Raw genomic sequence first — 20,138 nt, forward strand, 5'->3', positions numbered from 1 at the left:
TTAAAGAGAGCTCCCTGATACAGTGGGAGGAAGAGCCCACAGCAGCAGACATGCACTGAAGGGCAAAGCAATAGAAATCTCTGTCTTCTGTTGAGTCATCTTACCGATTTAGTGTCACTTATGGCATCCTTTCTTTGGTAAGATATTGGATACAGACTATTAAAGGAGAAAAACACAGAGTATTAATCGCCAAATAAAATAAACAACACACAGGCTTAGAAAAAACTAGTGCTACTCATCAATAACCACACACAGTGCTAACCTATGGTACCAGGGGGGTGGACACTGGAGTGTTTACAACCCTTAAGTTTGATAGTTAAAGCCAAGAAGATGAAGTGCATTAAACTAAGAGGCTCTTTGAACAATAAACATGCACTACTTAAACAGAGAAGCTGGTCAGGTCCATCTGGAGCAAATAAACGTGTTTAAAAGGCCTGGACAACACACAGGCTACCATTCCACTTTGCTAATGTTAGCTAACGAATAAAGAGCTAGCCCACCCTTAACCTTCACATGAATAATGCTAGAGCTTATATTTCCTCTGTCAACCTATGACCCCAACAATTCAGTAACTCGGACACATTTGCATCTTTCATAATCGCAAACACCTCCCTCAGTGCTAACACTCACACAGAGCTCAGACACTCTTAGCTAGCTAACATAACTGTCTCTTTATGTTGTTCTGAAACGCCGCAAAAGCGCCGACTGACCGCGCAGGACAGCGTTTAAACCACAGTGCATGCACACAACCCGATATAACCGCAACTTACAACGTGTGTTAAGCTATTGCTTCACCATTTGTTTGCGACTGACAAGTGGTTTTTTTTATCACATCGTGCTAGCACGAAACGAGTGGAGCTCCTGTGAGAGGACGCCTGCTCTTCTCTGCTCGGTCCGCAGCTTAATTAAAGGAGTCCGTATCTCTGTGCGCTCATACTCCACTCATTACGGAGACTTCTCTTTCTTTCATCTACCTGCTGCTACAGTTTTGCCTCCTCACGTCCAGGTTTGTGGTGGTCACCGGCTGTGGGGTTTTCATAAATCTCATAAATGTCAGTTTGGGGTTTAAACAAAGAGAGAGAGAGAGAGAGAGAGAGAGACCCCTTTATTTATTAAAGTGCAAGAGGCTGATTTAAAGCACTTTTGAACACCAGTGGACAAAAGACAGTCCGAATCAATTACTGATTATATGTGACACGTGTGATGGAAAATATTAAGGTATATAAAATAATTATAATAAATTCAAAACGTGCCCCGATCATCAAGCTGCAAAGCAATTGGTGGACCTTGGCTTACTTGTTTTCATGATCATTTGTACCCATTATTATCCAGTCCAATCCAACTTTATTTATAGACTTTAAAACATAGTTACCAAAGGATAGCCATAAAAAACAATAACCACATATTAAACAAAAAGGAAAAATAAATAAAACATACTACAAACTACAAAGAAAAGATGTACAATAAATTAAAATTAAAAATACATTAAAAAAATTAAAACTAATCAAATAACTGACTAAAACTGATTAGAAGCCAACTCTGATACTACTCCTAAAATGCCTTGAAGAAAGTGTGTGTTTTTAAACGTGATTTAAAACTCAAGTGTTAGGTCCAGCCTAATATGGAGGGGCAACGTTGCTGTCGTGGCAATTTGGGAGCCACACCAGCAAAAGCTTGTCCCCCTGGTGTTTTTTCAGACAAGGAGTGACTGGTCCTTGTTGTCCACTTTGAGGAGTGTATATGTGTTGAAGGTCTGCCAGGTAGGAAGGAGCTAGGCAGCTAAATATTTTTTTAATTAATTCTTAAATGGACAGACAATCAACGTAAAGAGGCAAGACCCAAGGAAATATGTTCATGTTTAGGTGTCCCTGTCAGCAGACAAGCTGGGTTTTTGGACTATTAGTAGGCACAATAATGAGGCCTGATCAATACCAACAAAAAGTGCATTACGGTAATCAAGGTGAGTGGTCACAAATACGTGTAAAACTCTCTAACTCACAAAAGTGATAAAAGACACAAGTTTAGAGAATTGCCTGAGATGAAAACTGTATTTATTTTGTCAATTTTAAGATTTATGCATATTTTTACCCCAAGGTCGGTAAAAACTGGTTCGTGAATCTGACAGTCATCTACATAAAAATGAAATGAGACATTGTGTTTGTTAAATGAGAGCACATCAAATAAATAAAAGAAAGGGGTCCAAGGATGGATCCTTGAGGTACACCACATGGGAGGGAGATGAACAAAACTTACCAAGTGAGACAGAAAAATATCTGTCAGGTAGGTATGACTTGAACCAGTAAAGGCAGGACCTCTGCCAACATGATGTTAAATGTTATGATCTAATGTGTCAAAGGCTACTGTGAGATCTAAAAGCACAAGTATAACAGAGTCCCCAAAGCCAGTGGTTTGAAGAAATAATAATAATTAAAAAAAAATTCAAAAGTACTTTAAAAACTTGACTGAAACACCTCAAAAATATTGTATTTGAAAAAAAGGCTGCAGCTGTAAGGCCACTAGTTTTACACACGTGGTACATGTATAGAGAATAGTTTTGATTAATGAACATCACAATACACAGTTTAACTGAAACCTTATGTGATATTAAATGGAAAATGAAGCAGTATAGTAAATGTCCACACACACCTGCTGTCATCTATTTCCTATCTCTACCTTAGATTAAAAAGTTTCAGGTCATAATCCGCTGCCTTCATGAGCTGCATGTCAACATACAAAAAGTGGAAACTTTTATTAAAATACACATCTTTCTGTTTTCCTGTTGTCATTAGCTAACACCACTTCTGCTTGTTTTGGTCATTTTAAAAGTATTATGTCTGCAATAGCTAATTAGGTTTTAGAGAGACTACTAGCCTCATTAGAACAGGGCAGATTAAAAGAACTACATTCAACCTATGATATCTTGTTGCTATGATAAATACATATATAAATATATTGATAATATACAGTTTCAAGATCCAAAGTTTAAAAGAAAAACGTATGGTACAATGTGCCATGCTCAAACTGCAAACAGTGCAACAACAACGTATGGTGAGACACATTTTGCCATAGATAGATAGATAGATAGATAGATAGATAGATAGATAGATAGATAGATAGATAGATAGATAGATAGATAGATAGATAGATAGATAGATAGATAGATAGATAGATAGATGGCACATGAGGGTTGTTTTGGATAACCTTCAGTTTACTTTAGCACCATTCTGTGACATTACTGGGATAGTGGAATGCCCCATTAGGACCCGGGTATGATGGTGGAGAAGTTTTCACAATGACTGAAGAGGATAATTATTTGACTCACTGTTCAGACAACCAGGAGCAGTAAAGCAGTAAATGATTAGTGATATCCAGTGAATGTGATGAGAGCTGTACTATAGAAACATGTTAGATTATATATGTTTTATTTCAATGTTATAATAAACCTTTATACGCTAAACATTTTTTAAATAACTATCTACAGTGCACCAATTAATGTGCTATGCTTGTGCCCCCTGTGTCATTCTGGGTCTCCTGTTAAAAGGTGTTTATTACCAGATGGAGAGAAAAAAGGGTTAAAAGCCCAAAATGGCCACCATATCCCCTCATCATCATCATCATCACCAGCAGCAGCAGTAGTAGCAGCAGCAGCACCAATACCTCAGAAGCCCATCCCCTAGCGTCCGTGCTGGGAATGTACCGTGTATGCGCATGGGCGGAGAAACTGCCGCTGTGCGCTGTTATTATTGTAAGAGTAATTTCTTTTTTTTCTTTTTCTTTTCTTTTTTTCTTTTTCTTTTAAAAAATGGCGTCCAGTCAGGGAGGCGTGGGAGCTGTCACCGCTCTACAAAGCCATCACTATCCCACCGGACCTCACTGGAGCCCGGGCATCACACCGTTCCAGCAGCAGCACCACACGGCCCGAAGCCTGGACCGGGCTCTGGAGGATGCCGTGTGCTCGGGGATACTGAACCTGAGCGGCAGGAAGCTGAGGGAGTACCCGGGGATGAGCTACGATCTCACCGATACAACACAAGCAGGTGGGTTGGTGTGCACGCGTGAGGACTACAGGAAACAAAACGTAAACCAACAGAAAACACGTACTCGTGGATGAATGCAGCATGTCCGCATTGTGCATGGATTTTATCTCGATTTTGTGGATAAAGGCGCAATAACGTGTAGGATTATGATAACGTGACATTATTTATAGGAGTATACCGTGTACTCCGCGGACTTCTGTAAATGCACATTTGCTACATCCTGCTTGTAATTACTGTCCACCGGGGCTCGTATATCTGTAGTTTAGTGCGCTGTTGTGTTGGTCGACGCCAGTAGCTTTCAGTCCCCCCCCCCGCCCCCCGAGACACATGAATGAGACGGCAGGCGCACCCAAGTAGGTGCTGTCCAGTGGTTTGCACACCAAGCTGCAGCTGATTCGGCACGGGGCAGCTGGAGCACTACACGAATGAAGACTGCGGCAACGAAGAGTGTGATTCTTGCTCAATGAATATCATTTGTGATGAACATGTGGCACACACACGCGCGCGGCTTTTTTCATATTCGGCACAATCAGACAAAAGATGCAGGGTACTTGCTGGCAGCCTCACGCCCCTTTGGTTGCTTGGCTGTATATGCCCATATAGTGTAGCTTGTAATGTACCAGACAGGAGGAAGACACGGGTTTACTTTTGGTTTCACGTGTAGGCTGATTCCTGTTTTAACCCATGTCTTTATTGGGCGATCTTTTTCTGGGTCACCCTTAACCATAGTTAGTGGGTCAGTATTAGTGTCACGTTTTTCAGCAGTCTGTGTTATCAGTGTGAGGTCATACATACATAAGTTTTATTGGGAATGGCCTGACTTCAGTGGCTGTGCGTTTAATTAGGGTAGACATACATATATTCATCTTTTTGCACACATTTGGTAATTTTGGTAATACTGGCTTGCTATTTATCATTTCCAAGCATTAACATGAGCATGTGGAAGATGCCAAATCTCAGAAATGATAGTCTCCTCCTCTGATGTGTCCATAGACCATCTGGTGTTAATCTGTCATCATGTGCAGCTCTTACCCTTACCCGTACCCCCAGGGTGTTAAAATTTTCTACTCCAAGATTTCAGAACCTCTTCACATCTAGACAGTCTTCTTTGAGCACACCTGAAAGTGACTTGTTTAATTACTGAATCAAAAATAAAGCAAAAAGCACGATATGCACAGGGCTCCAGCCACTGAAAATCAGTTGTGGGCTTGGTAGGAGGTGAAAGGTTTGCTGAACAAGCAGACATGTCTTCCAGTACTAAGCTATAATCCAACTATTTTCTTACATGCTGCTCTGCTGTTCTTAGTCGTTAGTAATCGTTTTGTGAGTGGGCTTGTCCACCCAGATCTATGGAAATTTGCTCATTTGATAGTCATATGTGCTAATTCTCCAGAATAAACAGGACTTATAACAATACACACCATTAATAACCCAGAGGAGCTCAGGGCCTTTTTGTTTTACACAGATTGCCAGTCATGTTTCGTGACAAACCGCAAAACAGGAAGTTTGGGGTGAACTATTTACAGACTGTTAGGCCGTCTTTGTAATGATCTGCTCTTCTACTAGTCAGCTTTGCTCCATTGAACTTCAGTCAAAACATCTGCCAAGAGTTTTATTTATTTATTTATTTGCGTTTTAAATTTAGAAACAGCTTCTATTATCTGGAGTGCTCATTATAACAGCGATGATAACTCGAAGAGGTGGGAAGGTTTATATTTCTGTGCCAGTGCAATTCAGGTGCTGTAAATGCTGCACGCCTCGCGCTTGTATCTCACGCCTTCATTTCACTCTGTCAAATTAAAGGTGTGCCAGAAGGGAAGTGTCACTTTCAGATGTGCGAAGAGAGATCAACACCTCACGGCGCTACCCTTTACATCAATTGCAATCTCTGCTGCAAATAGAAACGGTGTCACTTTTGCTGGCTCAGTCAAAATCAGATGCAATTTAAAGTTAACTTTAATGCATCTTTTCTTATAAGTCTTTGCTGCAGCTTTCAGTCCTCACTGAACAGTGCCAGCTCTGTAAACTAAGACCCAGCTTGTTAAGCTATATTATTTGTTACACCTGAAAACTGAAAGGCGTTTAAAAAAAGAAGAAGTGGCTCTTGATATGTCTCGTGATAAGCTATTTCGATAACATTGCGTTGCTGCTCTTAGAAAGCGAACGGATTCATCTGACGGCTAAGCAGCAACCAAAAAGGGAGCGGACATCACACGAGGGTGTCCGTTTGCAGTGTGCTGCTGCTAGTTTGTCTCCAGTCGGGTTGTTTTCCCACAGGGAAAGCGCTGAGAATGCTGCCCCGAACTTGTGTAGAAGTGCATGCGGGTTAGTGCATCTATCTGGTTCATAACCCCAGCATGCCTCTACCTGCCATTACCCCACCGCCGCGAGGTGCCTTCACCGTACCTTCACAGGTGTGCGTTATTGTCAGATATTCAGCCAAGTTTACACCAGCTGTTTCTGTGACTTCTCAGGAAAAATGCTAATAAAGACATTTCAAATTGGGATTTCTTGGAGACCATGATGACTCATTTATGGTTTAATCAACAATACATGCATTAGATTTAGTGTGTGGTTTTATCTTCCATTTTTAATGGCTGTGCCACAATTGAAGATCGCACCTAATCTGTCATCACACTATAAACACGTCACTGTCTGGCTAATTACTCCGTCATCCACTAATAGTTTGATCTAATATTTAATGGCCAAAATGAAGAGGTAAGTGAAAAAAGGCGTGTAATGCAGTTTATGTCACAAAAAGAGATAATTTGACAGCCAAGAACAAACCAAAAAGCCCACTAAGATACTGGAAGTCCTTGAAACAGGGGGCCAAAATGCAACTTGGGCATTCTTTATTCGATTTTGTGGGACTTTGTGTGCACAGTAAATCTCACAAGGTGCTGCTGCATTCCTTATAAGTTAAACTCTTCAAGGACGGCCTCCACAAGGACACAAGTATCAAGCAAACATTCTCTGCCTTAATAATCAACCAGTGTAAATACTGAAAGCGCCACAGCTCATTAAAGTTCAAGCAGGCTGACGCCCCCCAAAGGCTTTAAAAGTGCTGCTCATTCTCTGTGCTCTGTTAAATCAAACATCCTCTGTCTCTCCTGAAAGCCTGTGCAGAACAGCAAGCGCTTCGGGCAACAGAGTCGTCCCATAATTATGTCTTATATATGAGACACAACATAAAATTTTCCTTTAAATCCCTTTTTGAGAAAATTGTTAGTTTCCTTTAGTTGAAGGTAGTCTTTGAAAAATATCAGAGATAAAGGCCTTTACTCACCCACGCCTAGACTGGGTTATAGACGCAGGCCTGTATATTAATGATGCCACTGTTAAACATTTAGACTTGAATGTAAAATGATCAGAAAATGAAACGGTGGTCTCTAATTGATTCTTTTCTGTGAAGCAACAGCTTAAAAAGCACTGGAGTTACAAACACGTTCAACAGAAGTAACATTCACATTTTAAAAAGGCACCAAGGACATGTTCACAGAATTTTTCTTTTAGTTCGCAGCTAGGCTTTATCTGCGTGGCGTACGTGCGTGACAAAAAGCTCAACAAATGAAGGTATAACCACAGTAAATTAGAAATGTGTGTGTCATATAACAGAGTGTGACTATTTTAGTGTCGTCTCAAAGTAGGATGTGTTAGAATTTAACAGGAACAATGTGGCATGTCTGAATTTTCCAATCAGACATTTGTAGTGTCCAAATTTGTGTAGTGTGACACAACCAGAGTGTCTGCTTCTTCATTTAAAAATAGGAACATGAATCAAATGCTTGACATGTGATTTAATTTCATTCAATTAATTTCTGGTGTAATAGACTCAGTGAAAAATTAATGTTGGGGTTAATATCTTAGGCGCTAAATGTATAATAAATAGTTTGAACAAAAATCAAATACGTCTGAAAAGCCTATGATCATAGAATAGAATAGCCCTTTACTGTAAATAAAAATAGTAAGGCAGCAGGAATAACTAACAAACAGGAGAAATATATACAAAACAAGGGAAAGGCACACATTACAGATCAGGTTGCAAAGGACTTGGTCTGAGTAGAGTCCTTGTGAGTGGCCTGAGTGATGAGGGTTACTAAGACCATGGCTCAGATTGGTAGGTGGGTGGACAGGGATGCGGTGTAGGGGGATAGTGTTTGTTTACAGACCAAATGGTCCAGGGAAAGAAGCCGTTTCTGCACATCTATAGCATCTATATCTATATTAATGTTTTCGCATATTAATGTGTCTGTGTGTCTGTCAACACCGGGTGCTGCTGAAGCATGTCTCTGCCCAATCCTGAAGCATCTGGATTGGGCAGAGATCAAAGGATGCGGTTCATGGATCAATTGGACCGCGTTAGTGCCTGACGGTGATTACAAGCTCTCACGGACAACCCCTGCACAGTAGCTGAACAAACGCAGCTGATCAAGAGACTACCCGATCTCTAAGGCCAAATCTCACAAAGAGCACTCTGCACGGTCCAACCCGCAGCACCGGACCACACCCAAATCCTGACAGCCATAGTGGCTGTGGCACATCTGCTGCAGGGTGAAAATTAATTAACCCCAATTAATCATCTCCTTGACACCTTGACATGCACCTTCCATGTTTTCATTAAACTGAATCCTGCGGCATTATTGACAGAATACAGTAAATAGAGTATGATGGGCTCATTTTCCTTCAGCTTAGAGACAAATAACTTAGTGATAACAAGCTGAATTTCTAAATAGCAACTTAAAGCTATTTTTATCCTCTCTTCAAAATCAGTCTCTTGCTGATCAGAGACTCACTGTTTGCTCCAGAAGAAAGCAATTAGTATTCATTTTGCTGTGTCATGGAAGGACATATCCAAGCAGCATCTGCACTACGAACACAAATGAATAGATTGATGGTGCCGTGGAGCCTTGGTGGAGTGCTTCTCTGCCTGGCGGGCCTTGTTCTGTGGGAGCTTGAGGCTGCAAGCAGGTGGATTAAAGACCCACTGTGCGCTGCAGATGGTGCGTGGCCTAGGTTGGAGGAGGGAAAAGTGGGAAAAGATAGACAGGCATATAAAGCCTGTCTCCACCTACCCCCCAGCTCCCCCATCACCCAGATGATTCAGCTACTAACACAGAATACCCAGTTGTGGGACCAGATTAGGGTGTGGAGGGAGATGGGGGAATTGACTATATGCAGCTGGGTTACAGCATCAAGGTCCAAGCCTGAGGGAGAGGCAGAGTTTAGTCTTAATGGAAAGCGTGCATACCTTGTGACCTCAGCATTAGTCTTTCCCCATGTGGTAATTTCTGCTTCCCTTAACCCTTTGGCTTCTTTTCCCTTTGTGCTGCTGACTGTGTCATAGTCTGCTTCTCACTTCTGCTTACTGACTGCTGTCAGAGCCCATAGACAACTACACAGTCAGAGCCTATCTGTGGAAACCTGCTTGAGCTTTAAATCCATATTATCTGACCTTAGTTTTCTATAACCACTGTCTGGACGTTTGGTCATTTTAACTGACTAGTTTTAGTTTGACTAGTCACTAGTTTTGCTGCAACTAGTGGCACTTTTGTTTAAATGCTATTGTGAGAAGCCATATTAGGAATCAGACTAGTAGCACCAGAAAGCTAATCTGCTTTCATGTATTAGTGGCATGTATGTAATAAATGCAACTTTCTCTTTTCCCTGGTATTAATTAACAAACAACAAAAACAAGAATTATCCCTCCAGACAATAACTGCTGCAATCAAATGTCCGACAAGTAGTGATAATGACTAAGATCACGGAGGACACTGACATCTGATATAAAGGATATGGAACAAATATCTAGTTTATTATTGATTCTTCAGTTTGTCTGATTCTTCAGGCGGTTTTGTTCTCCTCAAACTATCTTGTAATCTGACCGAATGGGGCGAAAGGTTCAACATATAGTATGTAATGTTAAAATGCAGGTAAATCAGGCCATTTCAATACAATTCGGGTCAGTTTCTTTTCATAGCTGATAACAACCTTCAGTAAAAGTAGAGAAGGTGTTACATTGCACTGGGGATGAATGAATAAAGGCCTTACTTCCCATATTTAAATACTAGATACGATATCCTTCATACTAAACAGTAACATTTAATAGCAGGTAAGTGAATTTAGTTTCATTAAAACCTTTATACTGTAGCTCAGTTGTTTAATAAATAGTGGTGCCTATATGTAATTTCACATAATGAGGGGATGGAGGCGCAGCAGTGTTTGGTTTTCCCAAGCAAAGGATAGCGCACTTTGGTTATGTGGGACAGAATAATTGAAAGCCTTCTGTTTATCTGGAGCTCTGCAGCAGCAGCTCCTCACTCTAATTATCTTGTCACCCAGAGATAATTCACAAGACAAGATTGTTCACGCGTGCACACACACGCACACGGACACAGACACGCACGGCTCAGGAGGGAGAGCGGGTTGTTCACTAACCCCCTGCTACTCTCCTCATGTTGAAATGTCCTTGCCACGATACTGAACCCTTACACCGAACCCTGGTGTATTATCCGTATGTGAGCATGTGTACAGTAGAAAAACAGAGTTGTAAGACTCAGGTTGCGGTGTAAGGTGCTTTTAGAAAAGTGATGTGCCAATGTGTCCACATTCTCAAAGAATTTAAAGGACATTAACTTGACTTACTGTCAATTTCCTCTGATCTAAACTACTATTTCCCCAACCTTTAAAAAGGCATTAATCTTAGTAGGTAGTGATTTATGTTACTTTGTAGCAGACATCCTCATAATGTAACTGTGTTAACAGATTTAGGTTAGTGAAACACGAGTAGAATACCAACAGCACACACGCAGACACGTACACACATAATTTATAGACACTGAATCAATAAGTGTTTGACGGGGAATTCAGTGCAGTGCAAGGTAACCTTACAAGTATCCTTGTGTTTCTGGTTAAAGTGCACGGGGTCAGTGATTATTTAAGCGGAAATGTGGGCACGATCTAAAGACCTTTAAAAGAAAATAAAGAGTTAAGCTATGCTTCAATTGATCACAGGGCATATTTACATTTTGTTGGCAGGTAGCAGTGAAATTTAATCGTCATGTTTCAGTGGATGAACCTTCCTGTTTTCCTCTTGCAACATAGGTTGAAGACTGAGCCTCAAAGACCATCAGCAGTATATAGGATAAACATTATTTAATATGACTTTCCAAAGTAAGTATTTGGAATACATGTGGAAATTCTGAATGCTGGCTGAGGACAGATATCTGCATAATGAGCTTAAGCATCTGTATCTGTATGCTTCCTTTATTTGACGTTGTTGGGATGAATTCTAAATATTTTATTACAGCAGGCAGATAAAAATGGGGGGTGGAAGCAGAGATTACATTCATGTTCCTGTTGCAGAACAAAAGCACATGCATGTAGCTCATTAATGCATGGCTATGATTTTTTTTTTAGCAAACTGCCTTCAGCGGTTAAACAGAGCGTGTTTAACCGCTACTTCTGCTGTCGCTTTGTCGTTTACACAAAATATCTTGAACGAAAGGCCTCGTCTGATTCGGTCGACATAAAAATGGTAAAATTGACCTCATTTGTTTGTACAGATATGTTTGGCAAACACGAAAGTGTCCTACTTATCAAATCTGTGTGCTAAACATTCATCTTCTGCCAATTTAGAAGCTAACTTCAGTGTTATCAGGCGACACAACAGACAGCTCGACAAGGAGAGCTGTCACATTAGCTGTACTGTCAACAGTTGTTATTGCCATTTGTGGTTACCAGAAGGTGACTCATACTCATTTTCCTTTCTAGCCACACCTTGAAGTTGGCACCGGGTGTTTTACTGTAGGTGACACGTCGTGACAGGATTGAGATGGGTTGGCATTGAACTTGGCAAGGGACAATAGTGACTCCTAAGACGAATTCCTTGTAACTTTGTTGATATCTTAACTAAGAAATGCATGCAAAACTCTTAACATTTAACTGTTGGCGTGGGTTTTAATATGAGTGAAGGTGAACTAAGCTCTTAAACGTGAAAAACAATTTAGCCATTGTGATATGCTGCCATGCTATTATAGCCTTAACAGTTGATAGTATGGTTGTTTACTCTGGTATTGTTCTATTATATATCATAAAATGATTGCAAATATGTTGAATTTGTATAAAAAGACTTATTTCAGTTAAATGCAATCATAGAACTCATTCACTTTTGACCGTTCTTTTAATAAAAAGAGATAAATCCTATAAAGGATCCTAAATAAATTATTCTGTGCCTCAGCAAACCTGATTCTTCTCTTCAAAAAGTAACCCAGAAAAAAAATTATGGTTATTTTATTTTGTTGTTAACTTGTCTTTCAAAAAAAAACAAACGACAGATGTAGGATGAGTTCCAACACTCTCCACTCATTCATACAAATCTAAAGCCATTAACGTGCCACTCCCAGTGAGATCGATGCTGGAAATACTGACGTATGACCCCGCCGGCAGCACTCAAACCTATAAAGCCCAAGACTCTGGTGTAATATTAGACCAACGTTCGATGAAGAGCTACGTTTCCTACTGCTCTGTCACAGATATGTATTGATCAGTGTTTCGAGGCTTTGGAAATGGCTTCTTGTGCAAAAAGCACACATAACTGATGTTAAAGGGTTATAATGAGTTTGTCACCAGTGTGCTTATGCACACAAGTATTCTGTTTCTTCTCCTTGCAGATCTGTCTAAGAATCGTCTCACAGAAATCCCCCCAGAAGTGTGTCTGTTTGCCCCCCTGGAGTCACTCAACCTCTACCACAACTGCATTAAGTGCATCCCAGAAGCTATTATCAATCTGCAGATGCTGACTTATCTGGACATCAGGTGAGCCATTGCTAACACTATACTTTTATTATTGTTTCAGACTCTAATTGAATACAAAAGGAGTGAATGTTGGTATTCAGTTATATGCCAAAAAAGTGCCTGTTCCCCTTTCACCTTACTTACAGGGTGAAAATGCTCATGCGAAAGAGATGTTTCCTCTTTTGCTACAACTCAATTCCCAGTCACCATCGTCTCAGTGTTACACGCTTCTGTATGCTATTTTAAATGCAGGTCATTGTTTTGTCTTTCTCTGCAGCCGAAATCTTCTGACAGTGTTGCCGAAATACCTTTTCAACCTTCCCCTGAAGGTTTTGCTTGTGAGCAACAACAAGCTTGTGTCCATCCCTGAAGAGATTGGCAAGGCCAAAGACTTAATGGAACTGGTGAGCAGCCTGTATACATCAGCCTTTGTATACAGTACAGAGCTTGAGGCACATACACCAGTGTTCTGTCTACACATAACAGAAAACTTAGCAAAGAATCAATTTTAAATTGTGTCTTTAGGCACTTTTTAACTAGCAGCCTGTCACAAAAACACAACCGTTTGTTCCAATTCATTTAGTTGAATCTATAAGAAAATGCCAGATAACACAGTTCGATAGACATAAAATTGTATTTTTACACCAACAAGGTGATTCCCAATAAGCTATTAGCCAAGAACTTGACATATCTCAGCATGGTGTGCAGTATGTTCTTAAAAACTGGACAAAGTGATGACAAAAGAAAATGTGACAGGCCTGAAAGACTACCTGCAGCAGTGCGAGATGATCATGAAAGAGAAGAGAACAAAAGATCCAACCTAAAGAAGAGCTTTTATTGTCCTTCAAGAAGCCTGGAGAACTATGCCTTAGGACTGCTTAAAGAAATGAGAAAAAAGCTGCCTTAAGAGAGTTCAGGCTGTGGTGAAGAATAAAGGTGGTCATACTAAATATGGACTTCCAAGCTCAATAGATTTGTACAAACTCTGCCTTTGCCTTTTATGCTATATTTCTATGTTCTTTGCATGTCTCAGTAAGTTGCTGCACCCATTTCCCATTTTTCTATATCGTTAGCTTCATAGCATAAGTGCCTAAGTCATTGACTTAGTCAAATGACTTAGGCAATTATGCTATGAAGCTAACGATATGTATGTGTGTGTGAGAGGTGAGAGAGTGAACGCTAATAATTCCGTTTCTCACTCTTTGCCTCCCCCTGCTGGGTTGGATTTCAGGACGTGAGCTCAAACGAGATCCAGGCGCTGCCTGCTCAAGTTGGAAAGCTTCAAGCCTTGAGAGAACTCAACATCAGGAAGAATAGTCTTCACATGCTGCCTGATGGTAAATCCATCACTCATGAAGCTCTCTGTGTGTTTCTTTCACTTGAGACGCATTGATTGCGCATCACTGAGACATTTTGGCATCTATGCCAGACTTTCAGAGCCAAGAGATACAACTGTGCTTTTTATGTTTTGTGTTGCCTGTCTTGTTACTGTTGGCACAGTAGCACACATAGCAGAAGGCAACTTAATAAATTATAGTAATATATGTCTGAATAACTAAGGATACCTGAATTGACAAGCCCAACTCGAGCAATTCCTACGTGTGGCACATGAATCCATGCAGTCTGTGCTGTTGTCTAACACAGCGGTCCCCAACCCCTGGGCCGTGGACCGGTACTGGTCCGTGGCTTTTTTAGTACCAGGCCAGGAGAGTTAAAGATCGGGTGTGAAATTTATGGTTTTGAGGGTTTTTATTATTTTTTTATCGTTATTTTTTAATCATTTTTATTGTTGACTTGGTTTCCGTGGGTCTTTTCCCGTGTGTTATGAATAAATCTGTACCGGTACTGGTTTTATTTTGTTGTATATATCCACGACACCTTAAAGGCCGGTCCGTGAAAATATATACATAAACCGGTCTAACAGATTAATAATATTTATAAAATTCTGTATAAAAAATCACGTGTTCAACACAATGAACTAAAAAAATCCCCTTAAAAGCAGTTAGAGATACTTTTACCCATATTTCTACATGTCCTTAAAGTAAGAACCATAGCAAAATATTGCCATTAATTTTGAAGGATGAAATGCATTTTAATCACAAGTCAAGTTAACCCCTTTTTACATTAAAGTACCTTTGAAAAGCTTAACATTAGAACCTCTGCCATAGATGGATGGAAAGAGTACATTATGAAAAACAGAGCAATTGAAAAAAAATGTGTATTAACATATTTATAGATACAGATATGACCAGATATGATCTTTTTTTTATTTGCTGAATTATTGTGGTTGCTTCAGGGTTAAGATAAGAGCCCAAAAACAAGAACTTGACTCTGTTTTAATGATGTTGTTAAACTATTTTTATAAGATCTACCCTAACAGCACATACAAATTTCTGATGATTGTGCAGTCGAAGCAGTGCACATCAGTTTCTTGTTATTTGTATTTTCAGAGTTGGCTGACCTGCCTCTCATCCGACTTGACTTCTCCTGCAATAAGATCACAGAGATTCCTCCAGCCTACAGGAAGCTGAGGCAACTGCAGCACATCATCCTAGACAACAACCCTATGCAGTCTCCACCGGCACAGGTATGAGGATTTGCTTTATGGTGGTGCTTTTGCCCATATGTGGGAACAGATGTACAGAACAATTGGAGGTTTATGGATTTTTTTCAAAAAAAAATAGTGGTTGTTTTTGTACATCTAACCCATCCACCCGCGTGGATTTCCTTGTAGTTCCCTCTGTAGTGGTTGGAGTGACTTCAAGAACACATTTTGTGTTTATCTATTTCAGATTTGTCTTAAAGGCAAAGTGCACATATTTAAGTACCTGAACATGCAGGCTTGTAGGATGGATAAGAAACCAGACACCCTGGACCTCCCCTCTCTTGGCAAGCGTTGCCTACCGCAACCACTAACAGATAGGTGCTGACAGATTTACTAACTTACTTGCAACCATCATCAAGTATATCATTATATCATAATGCATCTATTTATCACTTCTATTCTGTTAAAAACACCATGCATTGCATTTCTGCTATCTAATCATTTAATGCTGTCTAATTTATGTCATTTTGCACAATTTCAGCATGGAAGATTTTTACCCAAGTAAGAACCACGGTCCTGACTCTGGAATTGGTAGTGACAATGGTGACAAGAGGCTGTCTACAACAGAGGTGAGAGTCCAAACAAGTGTCACACATGTGACATCACTCACTGACTTGTGCCTTCCTGTTTTGGAGCCTCGAGCTGAGCTATATTTTTCTGAAACCAGATCTCATCAGTGATGGGTGGATTTGAAAGCTTAAACAGACTTATATATTAGGGAGTTGTCACTCCTAGGTGAGCCACGCCCCAGAAAGTAGAATACAATTTTATTTTCTCTTGTGTGAGAAAATAAATACATTTTACTACTTAAGAAAGAGCACATATTGAGATATATAACTATGAAAGGGTAACCCGTATCATTTTCTTGATATAATATGAGCTGTTTTTATAGGTGGTCGACTTGTTAATCACACTAAATCTAAGGAGTGGAAAGAGCGTTAGGCTTTGGTAGTAGCACTCATGCAGGTGCACAGAAAAGAAGCAGCTTGGCCCCTTTATCATTTGCCACGATAAAGGGGCTGTTGTTTAAAAAAAAATACAGACAGAAGTAAATGTTAGCACACTTGGTAAAACAACATAAATATCTGACTAGACCAAGTGGCAAGATGTGACCTGCAGGGCACTGTTGGATAATGGAAAGCAAATGTGCAGGGAGGTTGGTTGTCAGCAGCAACACGTGAAGCTTTGTGAAGGTGGCAGAAATCCAAATGGAAAAATACTGATGTGACAGTAGAAGGTGGAAATGTGCAGCTCTGAATAACATATTTAAAGGACTTCCCTCCAAAACTTGAGTAGCCTCCCTTATGCCTGTAAGCTATAGCATTGCAAAACACTGTGTGAGCTCATTGTTGTGACAGGAGAATAACCGACGAGACCCAAACCAGTATAAGAGACAATGATACTTTCAGAAGGATGTCTGGATACATGCAAAGAACTACAAATGCAACTCAAAAGATCATTAATGGAGGAACTGAATATATACATAATATATCTGCTCATTAAAGTTGCTTAGTAAGGCTGTAAACGTGACTTGGCAAATGCTACAGTCACGTGTTGCAGGTGTGGTTTTTTTTCCTTTTAATCCTTTTCCATTTAAATACCCAAAATAGCAACAGTAATAATTCAGGTGAATTGATTGCATTTGAAACTTGACTTCCCATTCCTCTGTTTTCCTCTCCTTCAGCCTTCAGACGATGACACTGTCAGCCTGCACTCTCAAGTTTCAGAGACAGCCCGTGCCGACGCCCTGTCACTCCTCTCCAAAATGGACTCTTGCAAAGGTTACCGAAAATAAGTATCACATATTCCCTTTGAAAGCAATAACAGAGACACGGGGTTGTTGAATAAAGTGCCTAAAAATGTGACAGTTCATGTGATGAACGCGGATGCTTCCTCCCTCTATCAGATCAGGATCTCTATGACTTTATAGAGCCCAACCCGGACGAGGATCCTGCTCTGTCAGAGTGCAATGGGCAGCAAAGCAGTCATGTGTCTTGTATAAAGGTATGAATTCATCAATCAGTCTAGAAAACCGAGAAGAATGTGGGAAATCTTTTGAAGACACGTTGGGAGAGAATATCTATCTCTGTGTGCTTGGTCCCGTGACGTGACGTGATGTCCCTGTGTGCGTTCCAGGAACTGGAGAAAGTTCTTAACATGTCTCACCAAAGCAAAGATAAAGACAGCTGGAAAGAGGAGTCAGGGTGAGTTTTTTTTTGTGTGTGCAATGCTGTTACTTTCCACCATCCCCTGGACTTTTTAGGGTAACGTAACCGCTCGCTGGAAGGTGAGCTGGCACAGGTTGTGCTAATTGCTACCCAAATCAGATCCAGACAGACCAACAGAGCAAAACTTGTTTTCGGGAAGCAAGCCCGGAGATGAGGCATATGGAGAGTGGACAGCCAAGATGTTGGGCTCAGTGTGCCCCAAGGCTAGCGGGTTGAAAGAAAAACCTGAATCAGAAATATCCAATAAAAGACATGAAAACACCAGGAGTGGTTAGCCTTAGCGTGACTGCCACACTGCTCACCCGCTCCAATGAGAAGTGAGTGGGAAGACCTAGGTATTTATACTGGAGCCAAGGAGTGGTTAATACACACCAGGTGTGCCACTCCAGCAATTTACAGGAACCAGAGGAAACCATGCGCAGAAAGAGCGAGGGGGCGTGAGAGAACAGAAAAAAAACTTTCACTTTGTTTCTTATCGCAAGTGGCGGCCAGACTGGTGTTTGGTTTGGCAGAGCTTTTAGCACACACAAAAAGACATTTTGTATTATTTATTTTTTTTGTGCATGTACTACCAAGGAGATCTCTTTGGAAATGACGCGTTAGGTGATGACACAGTTTGATGGCTTTCTACCAAATTGCATTGACATTCACATCAATCAGCGACTTCGATGATGAGTGGTGCCAGCAGGTTTCCCCCTTTAATCATCTGCATGTCTCAGCCTGAAACCAAAGACAAACATAATAGGTTAACTGGGGATTCCACACGTGTCTGTAAATGTGCTGGCCCTGCGACACACTGATGACCAGGCTTGGGAGGGGGTGGGCAAACTTTGCCCTGTGGCAGCTGGGATAAGCTGAATTGGATATGAAGAAAATAATAAATGGATGTGTGCCCACACCTAGATATATCTCTAATTAATCACTTGATAGTAATTTTGTTCCTCACCTTTCCCAGTTCTGATAAGGAGCAGCTAGCTGAGGAAGAGGACGATGAGCTGAAGGAAGTGCTTGACCTGAGGAAGATTGCTGTCCAGCTTCTGCAGCAGGAGCAGCAGAACAGGTGTGTGGCCCTCACGTCTACTCTCGTAACATAACAGTAGCTGTGTGGTACATCAGCGTTTGCTTAGCTGCTTAAATCCGTGTTGTTCATGTAACATCTTTCTGCAGTTAGCCTAACAGCGATTTCTCCCTGCAAGCCTATAATACCAACAGCATTACTAAATCCGCTTAAAGTCCTCATTAATCTATTCCTTTCTAACAATTTTCTGTATAGGAAAGCGTTACAAAGTAGGCTTACATCATGAGCTTTTAAAAGAAACACAGTTGTTTTAAAAACTTTCCAAAGTCGTTGAGCGTGACTTTTAAAACAAAGCAGCATTACTGCCTAAGCTTCATCAGTTTGATGCCAGCGTTTTGCAAAGTAGTCATAAAAAATGTGCCGTGACTAATACATGCCCCGCTGTATAGAAATTTTAAGTAATAGTCCTGTAAGTGGTTTGACAGAGCAAACAGACAGGCATCGAAGTCTACATTTCCAGTGAACTGGACAGTTTGGTTTACTCATTGAACAAATCCACTGCGTCAGCATTCCTGCCCAATCGTTTACGCCACATCTCTACCTACTGCACTTTACCGCTTTTGTCTTTGCAAGTCAGACCCATATCAGCTTTACCTGACTTTTTCTTCTCCACTTTTGCCATTTCCTGATCTTCTCCTGTTCCCCCGACTTGCCTACTGCTTGTTTGCGTGGCTTCTTAGACGACGGTCCTTAATTTGCAGAGCCGAAAGTCTAATTCACAGGAGGAGAGTGACCGGCCGGGCACACAGGTAGAGCGATTTTTTTTTTGTCATGGTTTACAGTTTGCTTTTTCAAATTAATTTCATACATACAGGCGTCTTACGAGAATAAAGTAGCAGCTATTTTTGATTCTTTGCACTCACTTCCTGTGACTCAGTGTTTGGTGACTCAGTGTACTGAGGTTTTGGGGTTTTTTTGTGACATGGTCAAAAAATATTTCATGCACTGCATGTGCAATGTAATCTCAGCCTGTTTGAACAGTTCTTGTGTTCGTCTGTTTGCCGTATGTGTCCGTCTGCAGATTCCTCAGTCACTCTGGAAGCTCCGGCAGCAAACCGAGACTCACACCTCAGACCGCTCGCAGGTGAGTTCTGTGCTAGTGCGTCTTCAGCTTCCAAAGAAAACTAGAGAGATGTAACTTTTGTAGATAAAATAACTCACGTTTGCTAAGAAAGCACATTAATACCCACCCCTGCACCTGTCAGTTTGTGTTGATTCTTAAATCCTCTCTGCTTGTTTTTAAAGTACTTCATGGTGTCACTCCAGTACGTTTCACATGCTTACAAGCGTGCGAAGCAGTGTGCCCTCTCGTTCCTTGTGTGCCAATCTGCCATTTGGGGAGGAAACCTTTAGCTTTTATGGACTGCTGATGGAATTTTCTGCTGGTGTCCCTGAGA

General features: G+C 40.8%; 2 protein-coding genes across 3 annotated transcripts in view; one reads left to right on the forward strand and one right to left on the reverse strand.

Moving 5' to 3' along the window:
• The window catches only part of LOC308386574 (U2 snRNP-associated SURP motif-containing protein), a 9,360-nt gene extending 8,427 nt beyond the window's left edge, over positions 1 to 933 (reverse strand). The window contains exons 1-2 of the mRNA XM_080866208.1: positions 771 to 933; positions 105 to 156 (exon numbers count right to left, since the gene is read on the reverse strand). The gene's annotated coding sequence lies outside the window, so the exon portion shown is untranslated. The remainder of the gene's footprint in view (positions 1 to 104; positions 157 to 770) is intronic.
• A 2,761-nt stretch (positions 934 to 3,694) lies between these two features.
• The window catches only part of lrch2 (leucine-rich repeats and calponin homology (CH) domain containing 2), a 33,277-nt gene continuing 16,833 nt past the window's right edge, over positions 3,695 to 20,138 (forward strand). Inside the window, exons 1-13 of one of the 2 annotated variants that reach the window (XM_080866272.1) lie at positions 3,695 to 4,037; positions 12,707 to 12,851; positions 13,108 to 13,234; positions 14,062 to 14,167; positions 15,281 to 15,417; positions 15,623 to 15,753; positions 15,917 to 16,004; positions 17,120 to 17,216; positions 17,342 to 17,439; positions 17,572 to 17,639; positions 18,619 to 18,723; positions 19,422 to 19,490; positions 19,763 to 19,825. In XM_080866272.1, the coding sequence (XP_080722398.1) occupies positions 3,803 to 4,037; positions 12,707 to 12,851; positions 13,108 to 13,234; positions 14,062 to 14,167; positions 15,281 to 15,417; positions 15,623 to 15,753; positions 15,917 to 16,004; positions 17,120 to 17,216; positions 17,342 to 17,439; positions 17,572 to 17,639; positions 18,619 to 18,723; positions 19,422 to 19,490; positions 19,763 to 19,825 (1,469 nt within the window). In that variant the 5' untranslated portion in view covers positions 3,695 to 3,802. The remainder of the gene's footprint in view (positions 4,038 to 12,706; positions 12,852 to 13,107; positions 13,235 to 14,061; positions 14,168 to 15,280; positions 15,418 to 15,622; positions 15,754 to 15,916; positions 16,005 to 17,119; positions 17,217 to 17,341; positions 17,440 to 17,571; positions 17,640 to 18,618; positions 18,724 to 19,421; positions 19,491 to 19,762; positions 19,826 to 20,138) is intronic. The other variant, XM_080866273.1, reaches the window with a different exon arrangement.

Source organism: Rhamphochromis sp. 'chilingali' (genome assembly GCF_963969265.1).
Source record: "Rhamphochromis sp. 'chilingali' genome assembly, chromosome: 19".
Taxonomy (NCBI): Eukaryota; Metazoa; Chordata; class Actinopteri; order Cichliformes; family Cichlidae; genus Rhamphochromis; species Rhamphochromis sp. 'chilingali'.